Source organism: Artibeus jamaicensis, unplaced genomic scaffold (genome assembly GCF_021234435.1).
Source record: "Artibeus jamaicensis isolate MK-2021 breed Jamaican fruit bat unplaced genomic scaffold, CSHL_Jam_final contig_956, whole genome shotgun sequence".
NCBI lineage: Eukaryota > Metazoa > Chordata > Mammalia > Chiroptera > Phyllostomidae > Artibeus > Artibeus jamaicensis.
The window spans coordinates 2,147,328-2,167,889 of NW_026522021.1; the positions used below are offsets into that span (position 1 = coordinate 2,147,328).

General features: G+C 44.5%; 1 protein-coding gene across 2 annotated transcripts; it reads right to left on the bottom strand.

Moving 5' to 3' along the window:
- Positions 1-81: 81 nt before the first annotated feature.
- On the bottom strand, positions 82-16,561 carry PILRA (paired immunoglobin like type 2 receptor alpha). 2 transcript variants are annotated; one of them, XM_053655336.1, is made up of 7 exons: positions 16,374-16,561; positions 15,690-16,031; positions 5,676-5,873; positions 2,021-2,051; positions 929-978; positions 663-694; positions 82-491 (listed from the first exon to the last, which is right to left on the bottom strand). In XM_053655336.1, the coding sequence occupies exons 1-7, from the start codon at positions 16,453-16,455 to the stop codon at positions 369-371; spliced, it is 858 nt and encodes a 285-aa protein (XP_053511311.1). In that variant the 5' UTR covers positions 16,456-16,561; the 3' UTR covers positions 82-368. The 2 variants fall into 2 exon arrangements, with proteins under 2 accessions (XP_053511311.1, XP_036990818.2); XM_037134923.2 differs by having other exon boundaries at positions 15,639-16,031; positions 16,374-16,560.
- Positions 16,562-20,562: the final 4,001 nt, after the last annotated feature.

The following is a 20,562-nucleotide window of genomic DNA, read 5'->3' on the forward strand; positions in this document are numbered from 1 at the left end:
GAGTTCTGAGCTGCCTACCAGTTTTGGGAGACTTACTATATTGTTTCCAGGCCTGAGGCAATCACTGAACTAGAGGAGGGATCTTGGGTGTGTGCTGTTTATTATAGTTCATTTTTGGTAAGGACAGAACTTGAAGGTGACATCATTTTTCTCCTTAGATGCATTTAAATAAATCCTATAGGCTCTTTTATTTTTGTGGGCAAGCAGTTGAAGAGGGAACTGGAACAGATGGCTATTTGTCTCAGGTCCTCGGTGGCCTTTGATCCCTGTTGACTTCTGAGTCATCTGGGACTGGCTGGGACTAATATGGGAAGTGGCGATCCCTCCGAGTGGCTTACTGTAAAGAGGTCATCATTCAGTTCCACTTGTTAGGCCTTTAGCATAGAGTATAGGGTCTCTTCCTGGGGGTTGTTGTGGAGAAGGTGGCGGGGAGGTGCTGGAGGTGAGGTCGAGCTGGTGAGGACGAGGGAGGCATAGAGGATGCCATCCACCTGGGTGAGAACAGAAAGAGAAGGGGCTGGAGGTGGAGGGGAGCTGACCCTGTCTGAGAGCACCGGTCCCACACCTAAGAGCCCTGCCGATACCACAGCCCCTCTATATTTCCACCCTACCTTCTCCAAGCTTCCCTTTAATTCTTTCAGACTCTAGTCTGAGCTGCTCACCTTTGGGTCCAGCTTGGGGTCTTCATGTTGTCCTAGGAAAAAAAATCAAGATGTGCCAGGGTCAGATGGCATGGCAGCCAGGGTAGAGAAGTGGGTGGAGGGCTCAGCAGTGAGGTCATCTGCCAGTGGAGGACCAGGGTCACGTGGGAGGGATGGGAGAAGCAGGGGAAAGAGGAAAAGGCTGAGGGGTATGGGTGTGGGCAGAGAGTGTGGGGAAGAAGGAAGGGCCAAGGTGGAGAGTGGGCAGTGACGGTGCTAGAACTGACCTGTATTCCCAATGTTCTCATACTTCTCCTCAGTGTTATGGAAGGATCCCCTGCATGGGAAGGAAAGGGTGCGAAATGTCTCAGAGGCTGAAGACAAAAGAGTTAAAGCCTGCATCTGGCTGGTTTTCTTGTGGGAGGCTCCGTGACCTGCTTGGCCGTAGTTAGAGGGTGTAGGCAGTGGTTCGAGGCTCTCAGAAGGAGGCTGCCTGGAAGAGCGCTGAAAGGTGATTTGTGGTGCAGCCCAGGAGAGGTCCCTGAGTGCCGGCAGGAAGAGGGTTGTTCTAGGGAAGCCCCTTTTGTAGGAAGGGGGCACAAGAGGAGAAATCAAAATGGTGAGTTCCTGTCCCCTCTGCTGGCCCTGCCGTAGTTAAGACTGGAGAAGGAAAACCAGGAGGCTCATGTCATGGCCTCTGGGTGGGTGCTCAGGCCTTGGTCCCCAGGAGGAGATGCCATCCTTGGCAGGGGACCAAGGAAGGCAGCTGGCAAAAAGTCAAAGGAGAGAGAGGGACCTAGGGAAGGGAGAATGTGGAAATGGGAAGGATGGGGAAAAGGAAACTGGTGGGAAGGTGAGGAGGACTGGAAGAGAGGAGGCCAGGCTGGGAGCTCAGAGAAAAGGCGGATGTTAGAGGTGACGGAGGCCATGGTTCCTGCGGCCCCTTCGGGCACCTCAGCAGGGAAAAGGCAGATTGGACAATGAGCAAGAAAGAAGGAAAAGTGTGGAACAGGAAATGTGTTTGAGAAGGATGGTGTTCAAGGTGGAAAGAAAATAGAATGAACAGAAGGAAAAGGCAAAAATTCCCGTGAAAGGAGGAGAAAAGTGGTTACCAGAGAAAGAGAAAAGGGAGACATTCTGGGAAAGAATCAGAAACTGCTGGAACGCCTAGGTCCATTGTCCTTGATTTTTATTTTTTGTTTGTTCTTGGGAGCTGGAGCCTCCAGAAATAAAGAGCCAAGCCTATTAGGGATGTACAAAGATGTTAATAGGAAAGTCAAGGATGAGAGCAGCTGTGAAAGGGTCTCTCTCACTGTTCTCATAACTACACCCATTATTTCCCAAACCAGTGCCCCCCCACGTAGAGGACAAGCACTTACCTGTCTGGGGCTCTTGCTTTAGTCTGCAGACCTGTAGAGTAATCAATAGCCTGTCAGTGCACATCCACGAACAGCGTCTCTCCTCCTGTCATTTCTGCTCTGTCCTACTCTGACACCATCCTTGGATAGACCAGGGCAGCAGAGCAGCTCTGCTGAAACCCATGTGGAAAGGGCCTGGGACTCAGAGCAAGCACCCAGCTGGCACCCTAAAGCCACCCACACCTGTCCTGCTATTGTCCTCAACACCAAATCAGGAAAGCTCTCTGCTCCCCGTGTCCCCTTCACGCTGCCCCATCTCCCTGCCTTTCTGTCTGTGTCCTTCCCCTTTCCTTGACCTCCCTGCAATCCCCCAACCTGCTCCCTCCACTGCTGAGCCCTGGCCACCCACTCCTCACTATCCCCTCTTGTCACAGGCACCATCGCTCCCTCCTGCCCTGACAAACCAGCTTCTTGTCTTTCCTTTTGAGTGCTGGCTCTTTCTTTCTCATACCTCATGAACCTCATGGCTGGAATCTGTGTTTGCACTGCAGCCTGTTCCTCTTTTCCACTGAGGACTCTATTACCTACAGCCCCCCACAAACACCCTATTTCCCCTCCAGATCCTCCTCAAGTTTCTCTACAGCATTTCCCAGGCATATGGTCCCTGGTTCACACACATCCTCTCCACCACCAACCACCCTCCTGGGAGGTCTCATGAGCCTCAGGGACAGTCCTCTAACATACTGGACTCACTCGTCCCCCCAACTCTAATGACCTCCACCTCACTCAGCCATACCCTGGCCTTTATTTTTTTAATCACCGAGAATGAGAACTCTAAAACTACATGCTAGTATCATTTTCATGCTACAACTTTCTTTCCTCCCAGCTCTCTTTTGTCACCTTCCCCTCATACCCATGCTTTGACCTCCCTGAGCTCTTGTCCCCTGAAAATGCCCCTTGTTTCAGGTTACCTAGAATGTCTGTGAGTCCTCCACTCTCCATTGGGACCCTTTCACCAGCTCCTTGACCTCCTGAGTTCCCTTGTCCTGCCACACTGAGCTGGCAAATCTCCAACCCTGCATGCGTCTATGGCATGGCACGCTATTTGCTTATCCAGTATCTGTTCACCTCTTCTTTCTCAGTTACAGAACCTTGATTTTATTTGGAGTGGCTGTGTGCTCCCCTACAGATAGATGTGGGACATATGACTGAACTCCGGCCAGTAAGATATAAGGGGACGTGTGGGTAGGACTTCCAGGAAGGCTCCTGGACTTGAGTACATTTTCTCTGCACTGACCCTCACCCTTACTCTCTGGAGGACAGATAATTGGGTCATAGCCTTTCCGTCCTTTCTTCCTTCCTCCTGTTTCCTGCTTGGATTCAGAAATAATGGCTGGCATCTTATAAGCCACCTTGGATCACGAGGAAACAACCTTCAGGACAGTGAGGAAAAAGGTGGGAGCCTAAGTACCTAAGGACAGTGGGTTCTGCTATCTGCCCCCAGATCCTTTTATATGACGGGGAAAAAATCCTCTGTCTTGTTTAAACCACTTTTACTTGTGGTCTCTGGTGCTGACAGGTGAACACAAGCCCTAACCAATAAGTCCTAAAGGTTTCTAAACTGCATGGTTAAATATTGCTGAGGAGAGACACAATCATACGCAATGATGCTTTTACAGATTTATGGTTTCTTCTCTGAGTCGAATGTGTTAAGTACAATCTTTTGTTTTCTTGGTGACTATGTCACATTTTCTCTTCATATCTGATACTTACCTTACATTTAGAAGAAACCACTGTGGTGTTTTCTTTGTAGAATATGAAAAAAATCTCATTTTTTAAAAATATTTTATTCATTTTTTATAGAGAGGGGAAGAGAAAGAGAGAGTCAGAGAAACATCAGTGTGTGGTTGCCTCCCGGGCACCCCATACTGGGCACCTGGCCCCCAACCCAGGCATGTGCCCTGACTGGGAATCAAACCGGTGCCCCTTTGGTTTGCAGCCTGTGCTCAATCCACTGAACCACACTGGCCAGGGCAACGATCTCAGTTTTTATGCAGTTGAATTTGTCAATATTTTTATTCATTGCTTTTCAGTTTTATGTCATACTTTGGGAAGTCATCTCCATACAACGGTTCCAGCGCTACGTATTGAATTACTTATCTTTCTCTATTAATGAGAAATTTTACCTTTTAATTTACTAAATTCCTTCATATATTTGGGTCTATTTTTATCCTGCCTATATTAGAGTTTTTTCTTTTCTTTCATCTCTTTATCTGTTATCTGTTTATCTATTATATGCTAGTGTTGCATCATTTTAATTATTATAGCTTAAAAATTGTATGTTAATGTTCATCTAGTGCTTACTTTGTGCCAAGGTCTATTCTAAATGAGTTATGTTTAATTGTCATGACAACCCCCTGGGATAATTACTACTATTATTCCTATTTTACTGATGAGTAGGTTGAGGCACTGAGTAATAATAATACCACCAGAGCTGACTCAGCCATGATTTGATGGCAGGCAGTCAGATTCTATGCTCTTCACCTTTGTGCTTTACTATCTAATAGGGAAAACCTTGTAGCACATTTTTTAAAGTAATTTCAAATCAATTTTGATCTTGTCGGGTCATAAATAATTGATGCCTCTAATTCTGTGCTCTCTTTGAGCTGTTAAGACATACATCCAAATTTCTGATGGACATTTCTACTCAGATGCCACACAGGTATCTCAAACATAACATATCCCAATCTGAAGGAAATATCTTTCTCTCCCCAAAACGTGGCCTTTGACCTCCTATGTTCCCTAATTCACTTTGTTTCATTATAGCCTTGTTCACCCAAGTTGTAAATGTGAGACTTCTTCCTGCTCCCTCACCCCCACATCAACCCAATCACCAAGTCTTACTGATTGATTCCCTCTTAACCTTTTCCAGAATCTGTCTCTCTCTGTAGATCTACGTACCTGCAAGGCAAAGTGAGGTTGCCTCTTGGTTGCTTCATGTCCTCTTCTCCCATCTTCTACCTCCTTCATAGCACTGAGCTACTTACAGTTACCAGAATGGTTTCCTTTGCTTGGAGGAACAGAAATCTCTATAATACCCTAACCACTTCTGTGGCTAATTCTTTTTTTATTCTTTGAGAATTTTTGACAGTGTTACTTCCTCTAGGAAGTCCTCCCTGATTCCTCTCCTTCCTCCCAATGTACCATAGCTCTTTCCAAGTGAAGCAATCAGCCCATGAGGCACCTTGTGCCCCCTCAAAAGTTATGTGAGAGCAGGGCCTCTGTTTTATTTGCTTACATCTCCAATTACAAGCCAGGCCTAGAAAAGGGGCACCCCACTAATGCTTGCTGAACTGAGCCAAGTTCCTGTCCCTTCTGTTCTGTCCTCTCCATGAACCAAATGGTGAGGACTGATGAGAAATGATTAAGTCAAGAAATAAGAACTGTAAAGTGATCAGACTTGTGGCAAGAAGTTGGTCTGGAGTACTGGTTTCAAACTTGGTCTCTCACAGACACAACTTGAGGAGACTGTTAACAATGCAGATTCCCAAGTCCAGAGCTCCCCCCAGTAGGGATCTGCCATTGTAACAGGCACCTGTGGTCATTCTGATGCAGGTGGGTTCAGAGAAACACCTGGTTCGGAAGCTTGGGGAGAGTGGGATCTTTGACAACTTACCTTTCTTTCTCTTCCACTTGAGGCAGACCATCAGTCCCAAAGTTGCAATTATGAGCACAGCACTACCCACTGCCACCCCAACTGTAGCTCCTGGAGTCAGAGGCCAAGACCCTGAGCTCCTCTCTTCCCTGGATACATTGACGCCAACTGTGGTGGTGGTAATGGTGCTGGTGGGCCCCTCTGTGGGTTCCTTGGTGGCTGAGAAGACATGAGAAATAAGCAAATTGTCCCTTGGAGAACTGGAGGTATCTGAGTGAAACTGTCACATCCTGTTCCCTAGTTTGGGGAATACTGGGCGTCAGGTGCAATCCTCTGAAGCTCTCACAGCAGGAGGTGAAATGCTTAAGGCTTAGAATATGCATCGCTCAGTTTACATCCTGACTCTACCACCGATCAGTGCAGTGGCCTCAGAACCTCACTGCATCACCTACTAGATAAATAGAGATAACCAGATCACAGGATTTTTAAAAAATTATTGTGGCAAAAGCCACATAACATAAAATTTGCCACTTTAACCATATTTAAGTGTATGGTTCAGTGGCATTAAGTACATTGACACTGTTGTGCAACCATCACCACCACCTCCAGAATTTTCCATCTTCCCAAATAGAAACGCTGTCCCCATTAAACAACTCCCCTTTACCCTCGTACCGGCCCTGGGAACCCCTACCCCCTCATTCTGCCTTCTGTCTCTATGAATTTGGCTGCTCTGGACACCTCACATACCTGGGATCAAATAATATTTGTCCTTTTATAGTATTGTCTTAATAAGTGAGAAAACATCTGTAAAGCATATATTTGATCTAATATATTGAAAAATATATTAGTATATATTTGAAAAATGTTTTAAAAGTTATTTTAATATATGTTAAGAATTTTAGTTCCTACAGATTGTACTTTTTAGATTTTTAATACACCATTAAAAAATAACATAATACTAAGCCCACAGAAAAAAAATTCTAATTCTAATAAAATCTTTAGGTTACCATGGACCAAATTCTCTGTCCACTCTTATTAGAAATTAGTAATAAAAGGGTAAATATCATCTCTCAACCAAGATAAACTATTTTAAATTCTTAGTAAAGAAATATACAGGGTCCAGCACAAATAATGCCCCTTTTTATTACAAAATCACAAGCATGTAATTCTGTAACATAATATCACACTCAAGCATACCATGTGACATTTTAGGTAAAATGTTCACAGTGCTGTCCATCTCGAGAGAGACATTCACGTACCCTACCAACCACCCTCAGGCAAGCCTTGCTTCTGCCAGACCCCATCTATAATAACGTGCTATTTAGAAAATGAAAACCAGAGCGCCTGAAACCTGTACAATTTTGTTAACCAGTGTCTCCCAATAAATTCAATAAAAAGGTAAAAATAAATTGTAAAAAAGCCAGAACAATACATATTTTTTAAAAACACCTGGAATATGACTAAAGCTGCACTCTAATACTAAATTTATACTGCTAAATGCTTTGGCTATTTAAAATGGGAAGAATTTTTTAAATCAATGAATTTTTTAAAGAAAAACAAAACAAAACAAAACAGAGGGGAGTGAGCCCTAAGGAAACTCATAGTTTGAAAAGTAATGAAAACATATGAGGGAATAAATTTATTAGGAAACAGAGTAGCAAAGGGTATAATAAATCTAGGAAGTAGTTATTTAGGGGAAAAAATGAGAAAACAAACAAGACTCTTGCAAACTCAACAATAAAAGCTTGTTTAAGTTGTGAATGAGTATATGCTTACTTATAGGTTGATAAACTTTAAAAAAACTGAAATGGATAATTTTCAGAAACAAAAAAAATTTTAAAAAGTGGGTTTATAAGTAGTAAAGTTTCACTGATGGGTAGACAAAGAAGTGAGAACACTATTAAGAAACTATCTTTCATTAATTCTAAGCTTGTTGGTTTTATGGGAAAACTCTAGTAAAAATTTAAGGAACAGATAATTCTTAGACATTAGTTTCCGGAACATAGAGTAATATGGAAAACTGCAATTCTAATTTATTACATAAAATGATAACTCTTATGCTAATATCCACTCATAATATTTTTAAATGAGTATTAAAACAAAAGGCTGTTTTTTGGACTGGTCTGAGTAGGGGAAAATACCCAGTATTGACACAATGGGAGTAAAAGTTGATACAACCTTTGGGAACGCATTCAGGAATATCTATCAAAGTGTAAAATACACATGTGTGCTCTCAGACCCAGTGATTTTTGTGCTAGGAATTTGTCCTATAGAAATGCTGGTGCCAATGTTGAAAGGCTTATGTTTAAGGGTGTTCTTTGCAGCATTGTTGTGATGTGGTAACAACCTGAATATCTTTTTTTTTTTTAAGATTTTCTTTATCTTTAGAGGGGAATGGAAAGAGAGAGGAAGAGAAATATAAATGTATGGTTGCCTCTCGTGCATCCCCTGCTGGGAATTGGCCTGCAACCCAGGCATGTGACCTGACTGGGAATCGAACAATGGTTGTTTGGTTCGCAGGCCTACACTCAATCCACTGAACTACACCAGCCAGGGCTGAATATCTTTAAATAGGAAACTAATTAACAAATTATGATACATTGCTACAATGGGATAGATGCCGTGCAGCTATTTACACTCAATATTATTTTGTATTAGTTCCAGGTGTACAGCATAGTGGTTAGACAATCGTGTGCTTTACAAAGTGGCACTATACATAGTCATTAGATTATTGACTATATTTCCTATGCTGTAATTTACATCCCTGTGATTATTTTGGGACTACCAAATTGTACTTCTTAATCCCATCACCTTTTTCACACAGTCCTCTATCCTCCATTCCATCTGGTAACCATAAATCTGATCTTTGTATCTATGAGTCTGCTTCTATTTTGTTTGTTTATTATTTTACTCTTTAGATTTCACACATAAGTGAATGCATATTGTATTTGTCTTTCTCTCTCTGACTTATTTTACTTAGCATAATATCCTGTAGGTCCATCCATGCTGTCACGAATGGTCAGATTTCATTCTTTTTCATGGCCAAGTAATATTCCATTATAGATAATGGTATATTTATGCCACCACTTTTTAAAATAATATATTTTATTGATTATGCCATTACAGTTGTCCCATTCCCCCCCTTTATTTCCCTCTACCCTGCACACACCCTCCCACCCACATACCCCCCTTTAGTTCATGTCCATGTGTCATAAGTTCTTTAGCTTCTACATTTCCCATACTACTCTTGCCCGCCCTCTGTCTATTTTGTTTCCAGAGAATAAGTAGCATACTTATTCTCTGTACTTTCTCCCCCTTCTCCTCCTCCCACTCCCCTGTTTCTAACCCTCCATGTGATCTCCTTTTCTATGCTTCTGTTCCTGTTCTAGTTGTTTGCTTAGTTTGTTTCTGTTTTTGTTTTAGGTGTGGTTGTTAATGATTGTGAGTTTGCTGTCCTTTCACTGTTCATATTTTTTGTCTTCTTTTTCTTAGATAAGTCCCTTTAACATTTCATATAATAAGGGCTTGGTGATGATGAACTCCTTGAATTTGACCTTATCTGAGAAGCACTCTATCTGTCCTTCTATTCTAAATGAAAGCTTTGCTGGATGGAGCAATCTTGGATGTAAGTCCTTGCATTTCATGACTTAGAATACTTCTTTCCAGCCCCTTCTTGCTTGTAAAGTCTCTTTTGAGAAATCAGCTGAGAGCCTGATGGGAACTCCTTTGTAGGTGACTGTCCCCTTATCTCTTGCTGTTTCTAGGATTCTCTCCTTCACTTTAATCTTGGGTAATGTAATTATGATGTGCCTTAGTGTGTTCCTCCTAGGGTCCAACTTGTTTGGGACTTTCTTAGCTTCCTGGACTTCCTGGAAGTCTATTTCCTTTACCAGATTGGGAAAGTCCTCCTTTATTATTTGGCCAAATAAGTTTTCTACTGGTTGCTGTTCCTCTTCCCCTTCTGGTACCCCTATAATTCAGATGTTGTAACATTTAAAGATGTCCTGGAGGTTCCTAAGCCTCTTTTCATTTTTTGAATTCTTCTTTCTTCATTCTCTTCTGTTTGGTTGTTTCTTTCTTCCTTCTGGTCCACTTCATTAATTTGAGTCCCAGTTTCCTTCCCATCACTATTGGTTCCCTGTGCACTTTGCTTCATTTCACTTAGTGTAGCCTTCATTTTTTTCATCTAATTTGTGACCAAAATCAACCAGTTCTGTGAGCATCCTGATCACCAGTGTTTTGAACTGTGCATCTGATAGGTTGGCTATCTCTTGGTCACTTAAGAATATTGGCTCTGGGGCTTTGATCTGTTCTGTTTGAGCCATAATTTTTTTGTCAGGTCACACCTGTTACGTACGTGGGGTGGAGCCTTAGGTGTTCACCTGGGCGAGGCAACCCACGTCACTGTGTTGTGATGCTGTATGTGGGGGTAGGGTCAGAGAGGGAACAATGGCAGTTGTTCCACTCTCTCTTGGATTTCAGTTCCTTCTGCTACTTCCCACAAGCAAATTGGGCCCTTCTGATGCTGGTTCTCAGGTGGGTGGGCTTTTGTACATTCTAGGATCCTGTGGGTCTCTCCAACAAATTCTCCTGTGAGGCTGGGAGTTTCTCCCGGCACCTTTTCAATCGGTGCTTTTAGGCTTTATTTCCCATCTCTGGGTTCTTGGGTTGCATGGTCTGTCTCGCTGCCTGTTTTTGCCTGGTTTATCCGAGAGCAAATGTGTGACCGAGACCAGCCAACTTCCTTGCGTGCCTCACTGGGTCTACTTGTTCTCTCCCCACACCTGGGGTCTGCCAACTGCCGCCTGTGTGTCCGGGTCTGCCAGCTACCACCTTTTCCTGCTGGTACCCCTCTCCACTGGCCACCAACTTCACCCCTCTTACTGGTCTGGATGAATGGTTGTTGGACTTCCATACAGTTCAATTTTCTGTCTATTCTGGTTGTGTTTTTGTTTCTAAATCTTTGTTGTCCTTAATTTTGGTTGTGTGAGGAGGCACAGTATTTCCACCTATGCCTCCATCTTGGCCAGAGGTCTATGCCACCACTTTTTCATCCATTCATCTATTGGTGGACACTTACGTTGTTTCCATATCTTGGTTATTGTAAATAAGTTTGCAGTGAACATAAGGGTGCATTTGTTGTTTTGAATTAGTGTATTATGTTTCTTAGGTTATATACCCAGAAGTAGATATATATATATCCAGTTCCATTTTTAATTTTTTAGGAACCTCTAAACTGTTTTTCATAGTGGCTGCACCAATCTTTTCCCACCAACAAGTATGAGAGTTTCCCTTTCTCCACATCCTCGCCAGCACTTGTTTGTTGATTTATTAATGATAGCCATTCTGACAGGTGAGAGGTGATAGCACATTATGGTTTTAATTTGCTTTTCTCTGGTAATTATACCTTTGAGTATCTTTTCATAGATCTCTTGGCTATCTGCATATCCTTTTGGAGAAGAGTCTATTCGGGTCCTCTTCTCATTTTTTAATTAGACTGTTTTTCCAATGTTGAGTTGTTATGAGCTCCTTATAAATTTTGGACATAAAGCCCTTATCAGAAATATTATTGGCAAATATTTTTCCTAATCCGTAGATTGTCTTTTTGTTTTGTGGATGGCTTCCTTTGTTGTGCAAAAACTTTTTTAGTTTGACGTGCTCCCATTTGTTTATTTTTGTTTTCCTTGCCTGAGGAGATATATCAGAAAAAATATTGCTAAGAGAAATGTTAGACATTTTACTGCCTATGTTTTCTCCTAGAAGTTTTATGGTTTTGAGTTTAACATGTAAATCTTTTAATCCATTTTGAGCTTATTCTTGCATCTATCTGTCCAGTTTCTCAACACCGTTTATTGAATAGACTGTCTTGACTGCATTGTATTTTCTTGCCTCCTTTGTCATATTTTAATCGACCATATAGCTGTGGGTTTATTTCTGGGGTCTCTATTCTGTTTAATTGACCTATACGCCTGTTTTTATGCTAGTACCATGCTGTTTTGTTTGCTGTGATATCAGGTAGCATGATTCCACCAACTCTGTTCTTTCTCAAGATGGCTGTGGCTATTTGGGGTTCTTTTGGGGTTTCATATAAATTTTTGGATTATTAGTTCTAGGTCTGTGAAATACACCATTGGTATTTTGATAGGCAATCATTTCATAATATATATAAATGAAACCATCATGCAGTATACCTTAAACTTATATGGTGTTACATATTAATTAGTTATAAGTAAAACTGGAAAAAATAATAAGTTAGCATTCTAAGAGGGACTTGTAAATAACAGTAAAAATATTTGACCCTGACTGCTGGTCAGGTTGGTGGCATAGGTAAATGTGGTATTCACCTCCTCCCACAACCACATCAAAATTACGGCTAAACTACAGAACAACCATTATTCAGAACTGCCTGAAATCTGACTGAATGGAAGTCCTACAACTAGGGAATTAAAGAAGAAGCCACACTGAGGCTGGTAGGCAGGGCAGAGTCTTGAAATGGGCTGGTCCTACACCTATGTGTGGCAGATAAAAATTTGGAGGGATATCTTGGCTGTGGAGATCCCTCCTGAGAAGTGAGGGGTTCCAGTCCCATACCAGGTCCCCCAGTCCAAGGTTCCAGTGCCAGGAAGAGAAGTCCTCATAACTTCTGGATCTAAAAACTAGTGAGGATTGAGGCTGAGGGAGACAGCTTCTTGAGTCCCAGGCAATTTCTCTGATAGGGATTGCATATGAAATTACTTGGACTCACTCTCTCAGAGCTCCAACACTGGGTCAGTAGTTTGAAAGGCAACAGAGACATATGAGGAGGAAATGAATTGTCTAGCATCAGGACAAGAGTTGGGGGGCAACTTTCCCCCAGGCAGAAATGCTGAGAGACCATTGTTCCTTTTGTGAGCTCTCCCCACACAGAGCCAGCAGGTGGGCATGATATATGAGATTCTAACCACCAAGCTCACACTGTTGGCCCTGCCCTGGTGATTCCCTGATACACTACCCCACCAAACTTTTGGGCTCACCCAAGCTGTTTCCAGTGGCTTTTCCATACAAATATTCTGTATCGCCTCATGCTTCAGATTCTCCTGCAGTTTCTCAGACAAGCAGTATCTGGCCTCAGTGTGCCCTGTATGTCTTGTACTAGTAGCAGCTGGCCTTGGCCCAGCACTAGCATCAGCCAGACTTGGTTCACAGCTTGGCCTTGCTTAGGAACCTCCAAGTCTAGCACAAGTAGTAGCCATCTGCAGATTGCTTTGTAGCTTGTGCTGGGTGGCCACAGGCAAAACACAAGCAATGGCCGGCCCAAGCATGCCAAAAGCTGGAAATATAAATGGATAGGACTGAGCATGCCAACAGGTAGCAAGATTATTGGGTAGAAAAAAATAGCACTCCCCTCTCTAATTCCTAGGAGAACTGTGGGCTTGAGCAGGAAGAGGAGATGGTCTTTAAGACAGGAGTCTACCATTCTCTCAGGTTGTGTGGCACCTGAATAAAATTTCTCTTCTTTTGCACCAGCACCTGCCTCATGAGTACAGTTTTTGTTGCAGCAGGCAGCTGAAACTGTTTTGTTTGCTTACAGAGGACAGTTCAAAATACTGGTTAAAAGAATGCTCAATGAACTTAGAGAGAATTCCAACAGCATAAAAAAGAACCAGTCAGAAATGAAGGATACACTAGCTGAAATGAAGAACGATTGACAGGGAATCAACAGTAGAGCAGATGAAGCCAAGAATCAAATCAGCAATTTGGAATATAAGGAAACAAAAAACACCCAATAAGAAGATCAAAAAGATGCCCTGGCTGGTGTAGCTCAGTGGATTGAGCGCGGGCCTGCAAACCACATGATTGCGGTTTGATTCCCAGTCAGGGTACATGCCTGGGTTGCTGGCCAGTTCCCAGCAGGGGACTCAAAAGAGGCAACCATACATTGATATTTCTCTCCTTCCCTTCCCCTCTAAAGATAAATAAATAAAATATTTTAAAAAAAGGAATATCAAAAAGAAAAAAATTAAGATAGTGTAAGGAGTCTTTGGAACAACTTCAGGTGTACCAACATTCACATCATGGGGATGGAGGGAGAGGAGAGAGAGAGCAAGAAATTAAAAACCTATTTGAAAAAATAATGACAGAAATCTTTCTTAATTTGGTGAAGGAAATAGACATACAAGTCCAGTAAGCACAGAGAGTCCCAAACAAGATGAACTCAAAGAGGCTCACACCAAGACACATCATAATTAAATGCCAAAAGTTAAAGACAAAGATAGAATCTTAAAAGCAGCAAAAGAAAAGCAGTTAGTTACTTACAAGGGAGTTCCCATAAAACCTTCAGCTGATTTCTCAACAGAAAGTTTGAAGGCCAGAAGAGATTGGCAAGAAATATTCAAAGTGATGAAAAGCATTTTTTCATCAGTCTGTGGGCTCTCTGTATGTCCTCCTTGGAGAAGTATCTGTTCAGTTCCTTTGCCCATTTTTTAATTGAATTGTTTGTCTTCCTGATGTGGAGTTGTGTGAGTTCTTTATATATTTTGGAGATCAAACCCTTTGGCAAATATGTTTTCCCATACAGTTGGTTCCATTTCCATTTTGTTGACATTTTCTTTAGCCATGCAGAAGCTTTTTAGTTTGATGCAGTCCCGTTTGTTTATTCTTTCCTTTATATCCTTTGTTCAAGGGGATGTATTAGTGAAAATATTGCTGCTTGGAATATCTAAAATTTTCCTGCCTATGTTTTCCTCTAGGACTTTTATGGTATCACAACTTGTATTTAAGTCTTTTATCCATTTTAAGTTTATTTTGGTGTATGGTGTAAGTTGGTGGTCATCACTAGCCATTAGAGAGATGCAAATTGGAACCACAATGACATACCACTTCACACTGGTCAGAATGGCCATCATCAATAAATTAATAAACAACAAGTACTAGCAAGGTTGTAGAGAAAAGGGAGCCCTGTTACACTGTTGGTGGGAATGCAGACTGATGCAGCCACTGTGGAAAACAGTATGGAATTCCTCAAAAATCTAAAGATGGAATTGCCTTTCAATCCAGTTATCCCACTGCTGGAATTGTACCCTAAGTATCCTGAATCACCAATTCAAAACAACCTATGCACCCCAGTGTTAATAGCAGCTTTATTTATAATAGTCAAGTGCTGGAAACAGCCTATCATCAGTAAATAAGTATATAAAAAAGCTGTGGTATATTTACATTATGGAATATTATGCAGCAGAAAGAAAGAAGGAACTCCTACCCTTTGCAACAGCATGGATGGACCTGGAGAGCATTATGCTAAGTAAAAAAAGCCAGGCAGTGAAAGACAAATACCATATGATTTCACCTATAAGTGGAACCTAATCAACAAAGCAAACAAATGAGCGAAATAGAACCTGAGACTTGGAAATAAAGAATAAACTGAGAGCATTGAGGGACACGTACTGTGGAGCAGAGTAAGAAAAGGAAGCAGGGAAGTTGGAAAAACAGGTGGTGGGGTGTTAACAGGGGCCAGGCTAGGAGCATCCTCAGGCCCTCATTGGGTATCTCCTGTGTGTGCCAGGCTGAGCTCATGGCTGTGGGGAGACACAGATATGGGGCTCACTAGGGCTCCACACACAGGTACATGGCAAAGGGAAGGCAGGCCACATCCTGGGAAAGTCAAGTTCATTTGGAGGACTTGGGGCTAGGACAGGGGGCAGGGCTGGAACCCCAGTGTGGAACGAGAAGGGAAGACAACCAGGGAGCCAGGTAAGGGCTGAAGACTGGGGATGGGGATGGGGTTGGGGACAGAATCTGAAGGGGACAGTGAGGGGGATAGGCAAGGAATGCAGCCCAAGTTTGGGGAGATTATGGCGAAAAAGGTAAAGTTGTCAGAGGCCTGGGAAGGAGTCAAGAGCCGGGGGGGGGGGGGGGGGGGAGGATTTGAGAGAAGGGTCAGGAAGAGAGGCTCCTGGACCAGTTCTGGGGCAGGAGGGCACCAGAGGCTGGGGCAGCAGGACTCACCTGTGGTGATGGTGAGTTTGGTCCCCTCAATGGACTGCCACTTTTCCTCACCTCGTTCTGTCCGTGTGTTCAAATGAACTCGGCAGAAGTATTCAGACTCGTCCTCCTTCCGCAAGTTAGAGATCTGGAGGGAGCCGTTTCTCTGGCCCTTTGTCCAGAGCAGGGAGAGGCGGTCCTTGTAATCCTCATGGGTGAAAGGCGGGGTTGTGCTGTAGATGAACTCCCCATGGAACTCTCTCCTTCTCCAGGATATTCTCACCCTGGGATCCTCAGCTAACTCCCAGGGGTAACAGAAGGAGAAGGGGATGTGGATGGAACCACCCACAGGGGCTGAGAGGTGCTTTGGTTGGTTGACTTCATAAGGTATGACTGATTTGCATTTTGCTGAGCCACCTGGAGGAGGGAGAAAGAGGGAGAGACTTTGAAGCCACTTGGAGAGACAAAAAGATAACCCCAGACTGCCTGGCACCTTCACCCATGGGCAGAAGTGTGGCAGACATATGTCTGGCCCTCTGGCTATGTGTCGCCCTTTCCAGGCCTGGGGTAGAAAGGAGAGTGAGGGGTGTGGGGGACCCAGCACTGTGGGACCAGCCCAGACCATTGCTTGTTGTGGGTGGGAGGCCTGGTTGGCTACCCCAGCAGACCCCATCTCCAGAGGCCTGGCCACAGACTCCCCAGACCCCCCTTCTCTGCCCCCCTAACCCTGGGCAGAGCCAGGTGGTCCTGGCCACTCACCATCCTGCAGAGATGCTAGTGGCAACAGCAGCAGGGGCAGCAGCAGGGGCAGCAGCAGGGGCAGCAGCAGGGGCAGACCCATCACCTTGCTCTCCTCCTGGGGATGAGAAGACAAGCAGAGCCTCTAGGCCAGAGGGGAGGCCCAAGGGAGAGGCTGCCTTGGTGTAGTCTGACAACTGGGAGGGGTGGGATCAGGCTCCTTCAGAGGGCTGGTGGGGGTGGGGGGGGAGCCTTCTCCAAACACCCCTGCCCCAGAGTGACTAGCACTTCCTTCCTCCATCTGGCTTCTTCTTTTCCTATATTGCAAAAGGGCCTCTCTTGTTGTCAGTGAAAAAGAGCCATAATAAAGGTCCCCCAGTACCCATCTTCACACTAAAGGGTATGGTCCTTACCTTGGCTGCCTGGGCTGCCCCCCTCCCACCTCAACTGCCTGTCTCTGCCAGGGACTTGCTCATCTCCTAGGATTCAGTCTCCAGCTTGCTCACTCTCTCTCTCTCTCTCTCTCCTTTTCTCTGTTTCTCTGGGTGCCTCTTAGCCTCTGTTTCCCTCTCAGTCCAGGGGAAGTGGTGGCAGCAGGACCAGCTCAGGCTCTTTCAAGAGAGGAAAAGCAGCCCTGAGTCTCTGCCCAGTTACAGCCCCTTAGAGAGAGTAGGAGGGGGAGACGCTGATGAAGACGCCCTCAGCCCCCAGCCCCAGGTGCATCTGGCTTGCCCTTGGCCTCTGGCCCTCCCCTGTAGTCCCCAGGCAGAAACAAGATCCACAGCCCCCATTCCGTTCCCTCTGTGCATCTCACACCCTCTCTGAAGTTAAGAGGTGAGGGTGGTCTTACCCTTCCATCTCCCCAGAGAGTGGGGTCTCTGGTGGCCATGCCCTAACCCATAGAATTCAAATCTGGATCTGCAAGGTCATCTGTCTTTACCACTTCCCATTTGAGGTGACCAAGACTCGGAGAGGAAGTGCCCCAAGTCCATGACTCTCAGGTGATGGGTCCAGGACACGGATTACAGTCTTTGGGTTTTTTCATTCTCACCCAAGAACATCTTTTCATTGCTTTTAGAGAGAGAGCAATGGGAGAGGGAGAAACATTGATCTGAGAAGCATTGATTGGTTGCCACCCACACATACCTGGACTGGTGATTGAACCCTAAACACAGGCATGTGCCCTGACTAAGAATCAAACCCACAATGTTTTATGATGGGATGATGCTCCAACCAACAGAGCCACACCAGCTAAGGCTCAAAGGCTCCAGTCTTGTGAAGTCCATGAACCTTCTGTCCCTTCTGGATGCTTCTACATGGTTGTTCCACAAAATCTCTAGGCTTGGGCATAAGGTGCACAGCTCTGGAGCATGAGCTCCAGGAGGCTGCATTTTTATAATATTCCTTAGGTGATTTCATCCATGGCTGTGAGAGGCCTGACCAATCCAGAGTGGTCCTTGGACAGAGGGGGTTAAGACTTAGAGCAATAATGGGTCACCCCAGGGACAGTCTTGGGACCATCAATGCCAGACTGTGACTGGTGGTGAACAGGGTGAGAAACTGGGGACTGGGACCTTTGGTGACTCACTGGAGGCTCTACCCATTCCTCCCCCAGAATGAGGTTGGCATCAATTTACTGAGTAGACCGTGTGGGTGAACAGTCATGATTTCTTCAGAGGAAGTGGCCTTGGTCTTCTGAAGATGCAAGAAGCAGACCAAGTTCCTTTTTTATCAGTTTCTTCCCCAATCCTAACACTTTCTCCCACATTTCTCCCAAGGCCAGTCAGACAACCCCTGCCTACCTCTGTGTCTGCTTTTCTTACCCTCCTCCCAGGCCTGAGAACAGGGGTTTCAAATTTTATGGAGCTTTCTTATCTGAGTCAGACACTAAACATCTATTGCCCCATTTTCATCTTTACAACGTTCTGTGGCGGGTGTACTGTTATCTCCATTTTACCCATGGGGAAGTTGAGGCCACAGAGCCTTAAGGTCATGTAGTCCTCTGGGCTGTGAAAGATGCTTGTGAATTGATAACAGTTGTAAATGTGGGCAGAAGAGAGGACAGGGAACCTACTGGCTTCTTGGCAGGACCTCCAGAGGGTGGCCTGTCTTTTTTGTGGGGTGACACTTGGGTTCCATTCTCACCTTACTTCTCTAGCTATGGGACCTAGCTGGACATTCTCCTCATTGTCAGGCTGCCTGAGGAAGGGGACTCCACCAGGGGTGTCACTGATCATTCCGTTGGGCAGCACAGAACTTTTACAAAATAAACTCTAAATTTCGCAGAGAACCTGCTGTGCAGGTGCCCTCATGCTGGTTCCACATACAGTCTCTCTAGATGCAAGTTGCACATTCTATGTCACCTTCAGTCCCCTGACCCCGTTGGATCACCCTGAGGCTAGGAATTGTGAGGCACGATTTCTGTTTAGAGATGGCATGTGGTCTTCTGATTTGTTCATCCTTTCTTCAAAAGAATCAGAGGGCCTGGGAGTCAGCCTCAAGTTATGGCTTCACTCACAGAGGGGGCTTGTGGGAGGAGGAGGGCCTGGTGTTTTGTGACGCAAGGCTGTGTAGAGCCTAAATGCAGTAAGTGGCCATGGGGAGGGGACAGCAGTGTCATGAGGAGAAGGATATAATGAACCGTGGACCACATTTTGAGGACCACTGTCTTAAATCTTCCCCAAATTTTCCTGAGCTTCCACTCTCCCATCCTCATTGGTCATGCGCATCACTGCCCCACCATTTGCCCCTCCATGGCACCTTGCCCTCCTTCTGTTTTTCCCCCAAGATCAGAAATAAGGCAAAGACACCTGCTTTCACTACCCAACTCATTGTGCTGGAGGTTCCATCCCTTGCAATTGAAAAGAAGAGGAGATAAAAATGTTCTAACTGTATTTTCCCAGACCCTGCATTTAGGTTTTGCATCCAGTCACCATGGGGCCAAGTACACTAACTACATTTTCTTTCTTTCTTTTTTTAAAAATCCTTACCCAGGGACATGCTTATTGATTTTGAGAGAGAGGGGACAAGAAGGAGAAAGATAGAGAAGGAGGAAGAGAAATATCAACGTGAGACAGATTGATTGGTTGCCTCGAGTACACGTCCTGATCAGGGATCTAACCCACAACCTAGGCATGTGTCCCAACTGGGAACTGAACCCGTGACTTTGTGGTTTACAGGATGATGCTCCTACCAAATGAACCAGCCAGGGCTATATTTTCTTTTTAAAATATTTTTACTTATTGATTTTTTTTTGAGAGAGAGAAAAACATTGATTTGTTGTTCCACTTATTTATTCATTTATTGGTTGATTCTTGTATGTGCCCTGACTGGGGGTCAAACCTATAAATTTGTTGTACCAAGACCATCCTCTAACTCAGGGGTCCCCAAGCTCTGGGCCACGGACCAGTACCAGTCCATGGCTTGTTAGGAACCAGGTCGCCCAGCAAGAGGTGAACAGCAGGCCAGTGAGTGAAACTTCAGCTGTATTTACAGCCACTCCCCATGGCTCGCATTACCATCTGAGCTTTGCCTCCTGTCAGATAAGCAGCAGCATTAGCCTCTCATAGGAGCACAAACCCTACTGTGAACTGCTCATGCTAGGGGGTCGATGTTGTGCGCTCCTTATGAGAATCTAATGCCTGATGATCTGAGGAGCTGAGGTGGTGATGCTAGAACTGGGGAGCAGCTGCAAATACAGATTATCATTAGCAGAGAGGTTTGACCTCAGCGACCATAATAAATCAGTTGCTTGCTGAGTGATATCAAAACCCTATCAGTGAGTGGCAAGTGACAATGAAGCTGCATCTGGTGGCAGCTTTAAGTCAGAATCTGACACACACTTATTTTAGTCCGCACGTGCTCTGCCCATTATTTTATTGACCACTTCTATCTGCGTGTCTTTCCCACACTGCGCACTAGTCTCAGTCACAGTTTTAGTAAGTCCATATGCTAACCCTAGCCAAAATTACTGAAAAACAAACATTGCTGCAGAAATTCTTTGAAAAGGGGGAAAGACCCAATGATGAGAGAGCAGAAGCCTCTAAGACTGCAAACAAAAAGAAAGCTGCATTTAAAAGAGAATACCGAGTCCCATTTAGATTATGGGTTCATTGCAACAAGTGATTCACATTCTCCAACCCTGCTTCATATAATATGTGGTGACTAGCTAGCCAAAAAAGCCATGAAGCCTTCAAAACTGCTTTGCCAC

Excerpts from the sequence above, each read along its gene's own strand:
- PILRA (XM_037134923.2), bottom strand. The coding sequence starts at position 16,455 with ATGGGTCTGCCCCTGCTGCTGCCCCTGCTGCTGCCCCTGCTGCTGCCC. Across the intron at positions 2,052-5,675 it reads CAAGTGGAAGAGAAAGAAAG|GTCTGCAGACTAAAGCAAGA; the intron begins GTAAGTTGTCAA and ends ATTACTCTACAG. Across the intron at positions 979-2,020 it reads AAAGCAAGAGCCCCAGACAG|GGGATCCTTCCATAACACTG; the intron begins GTAAGTGCTTGT and ends CTTCCCATGCAG.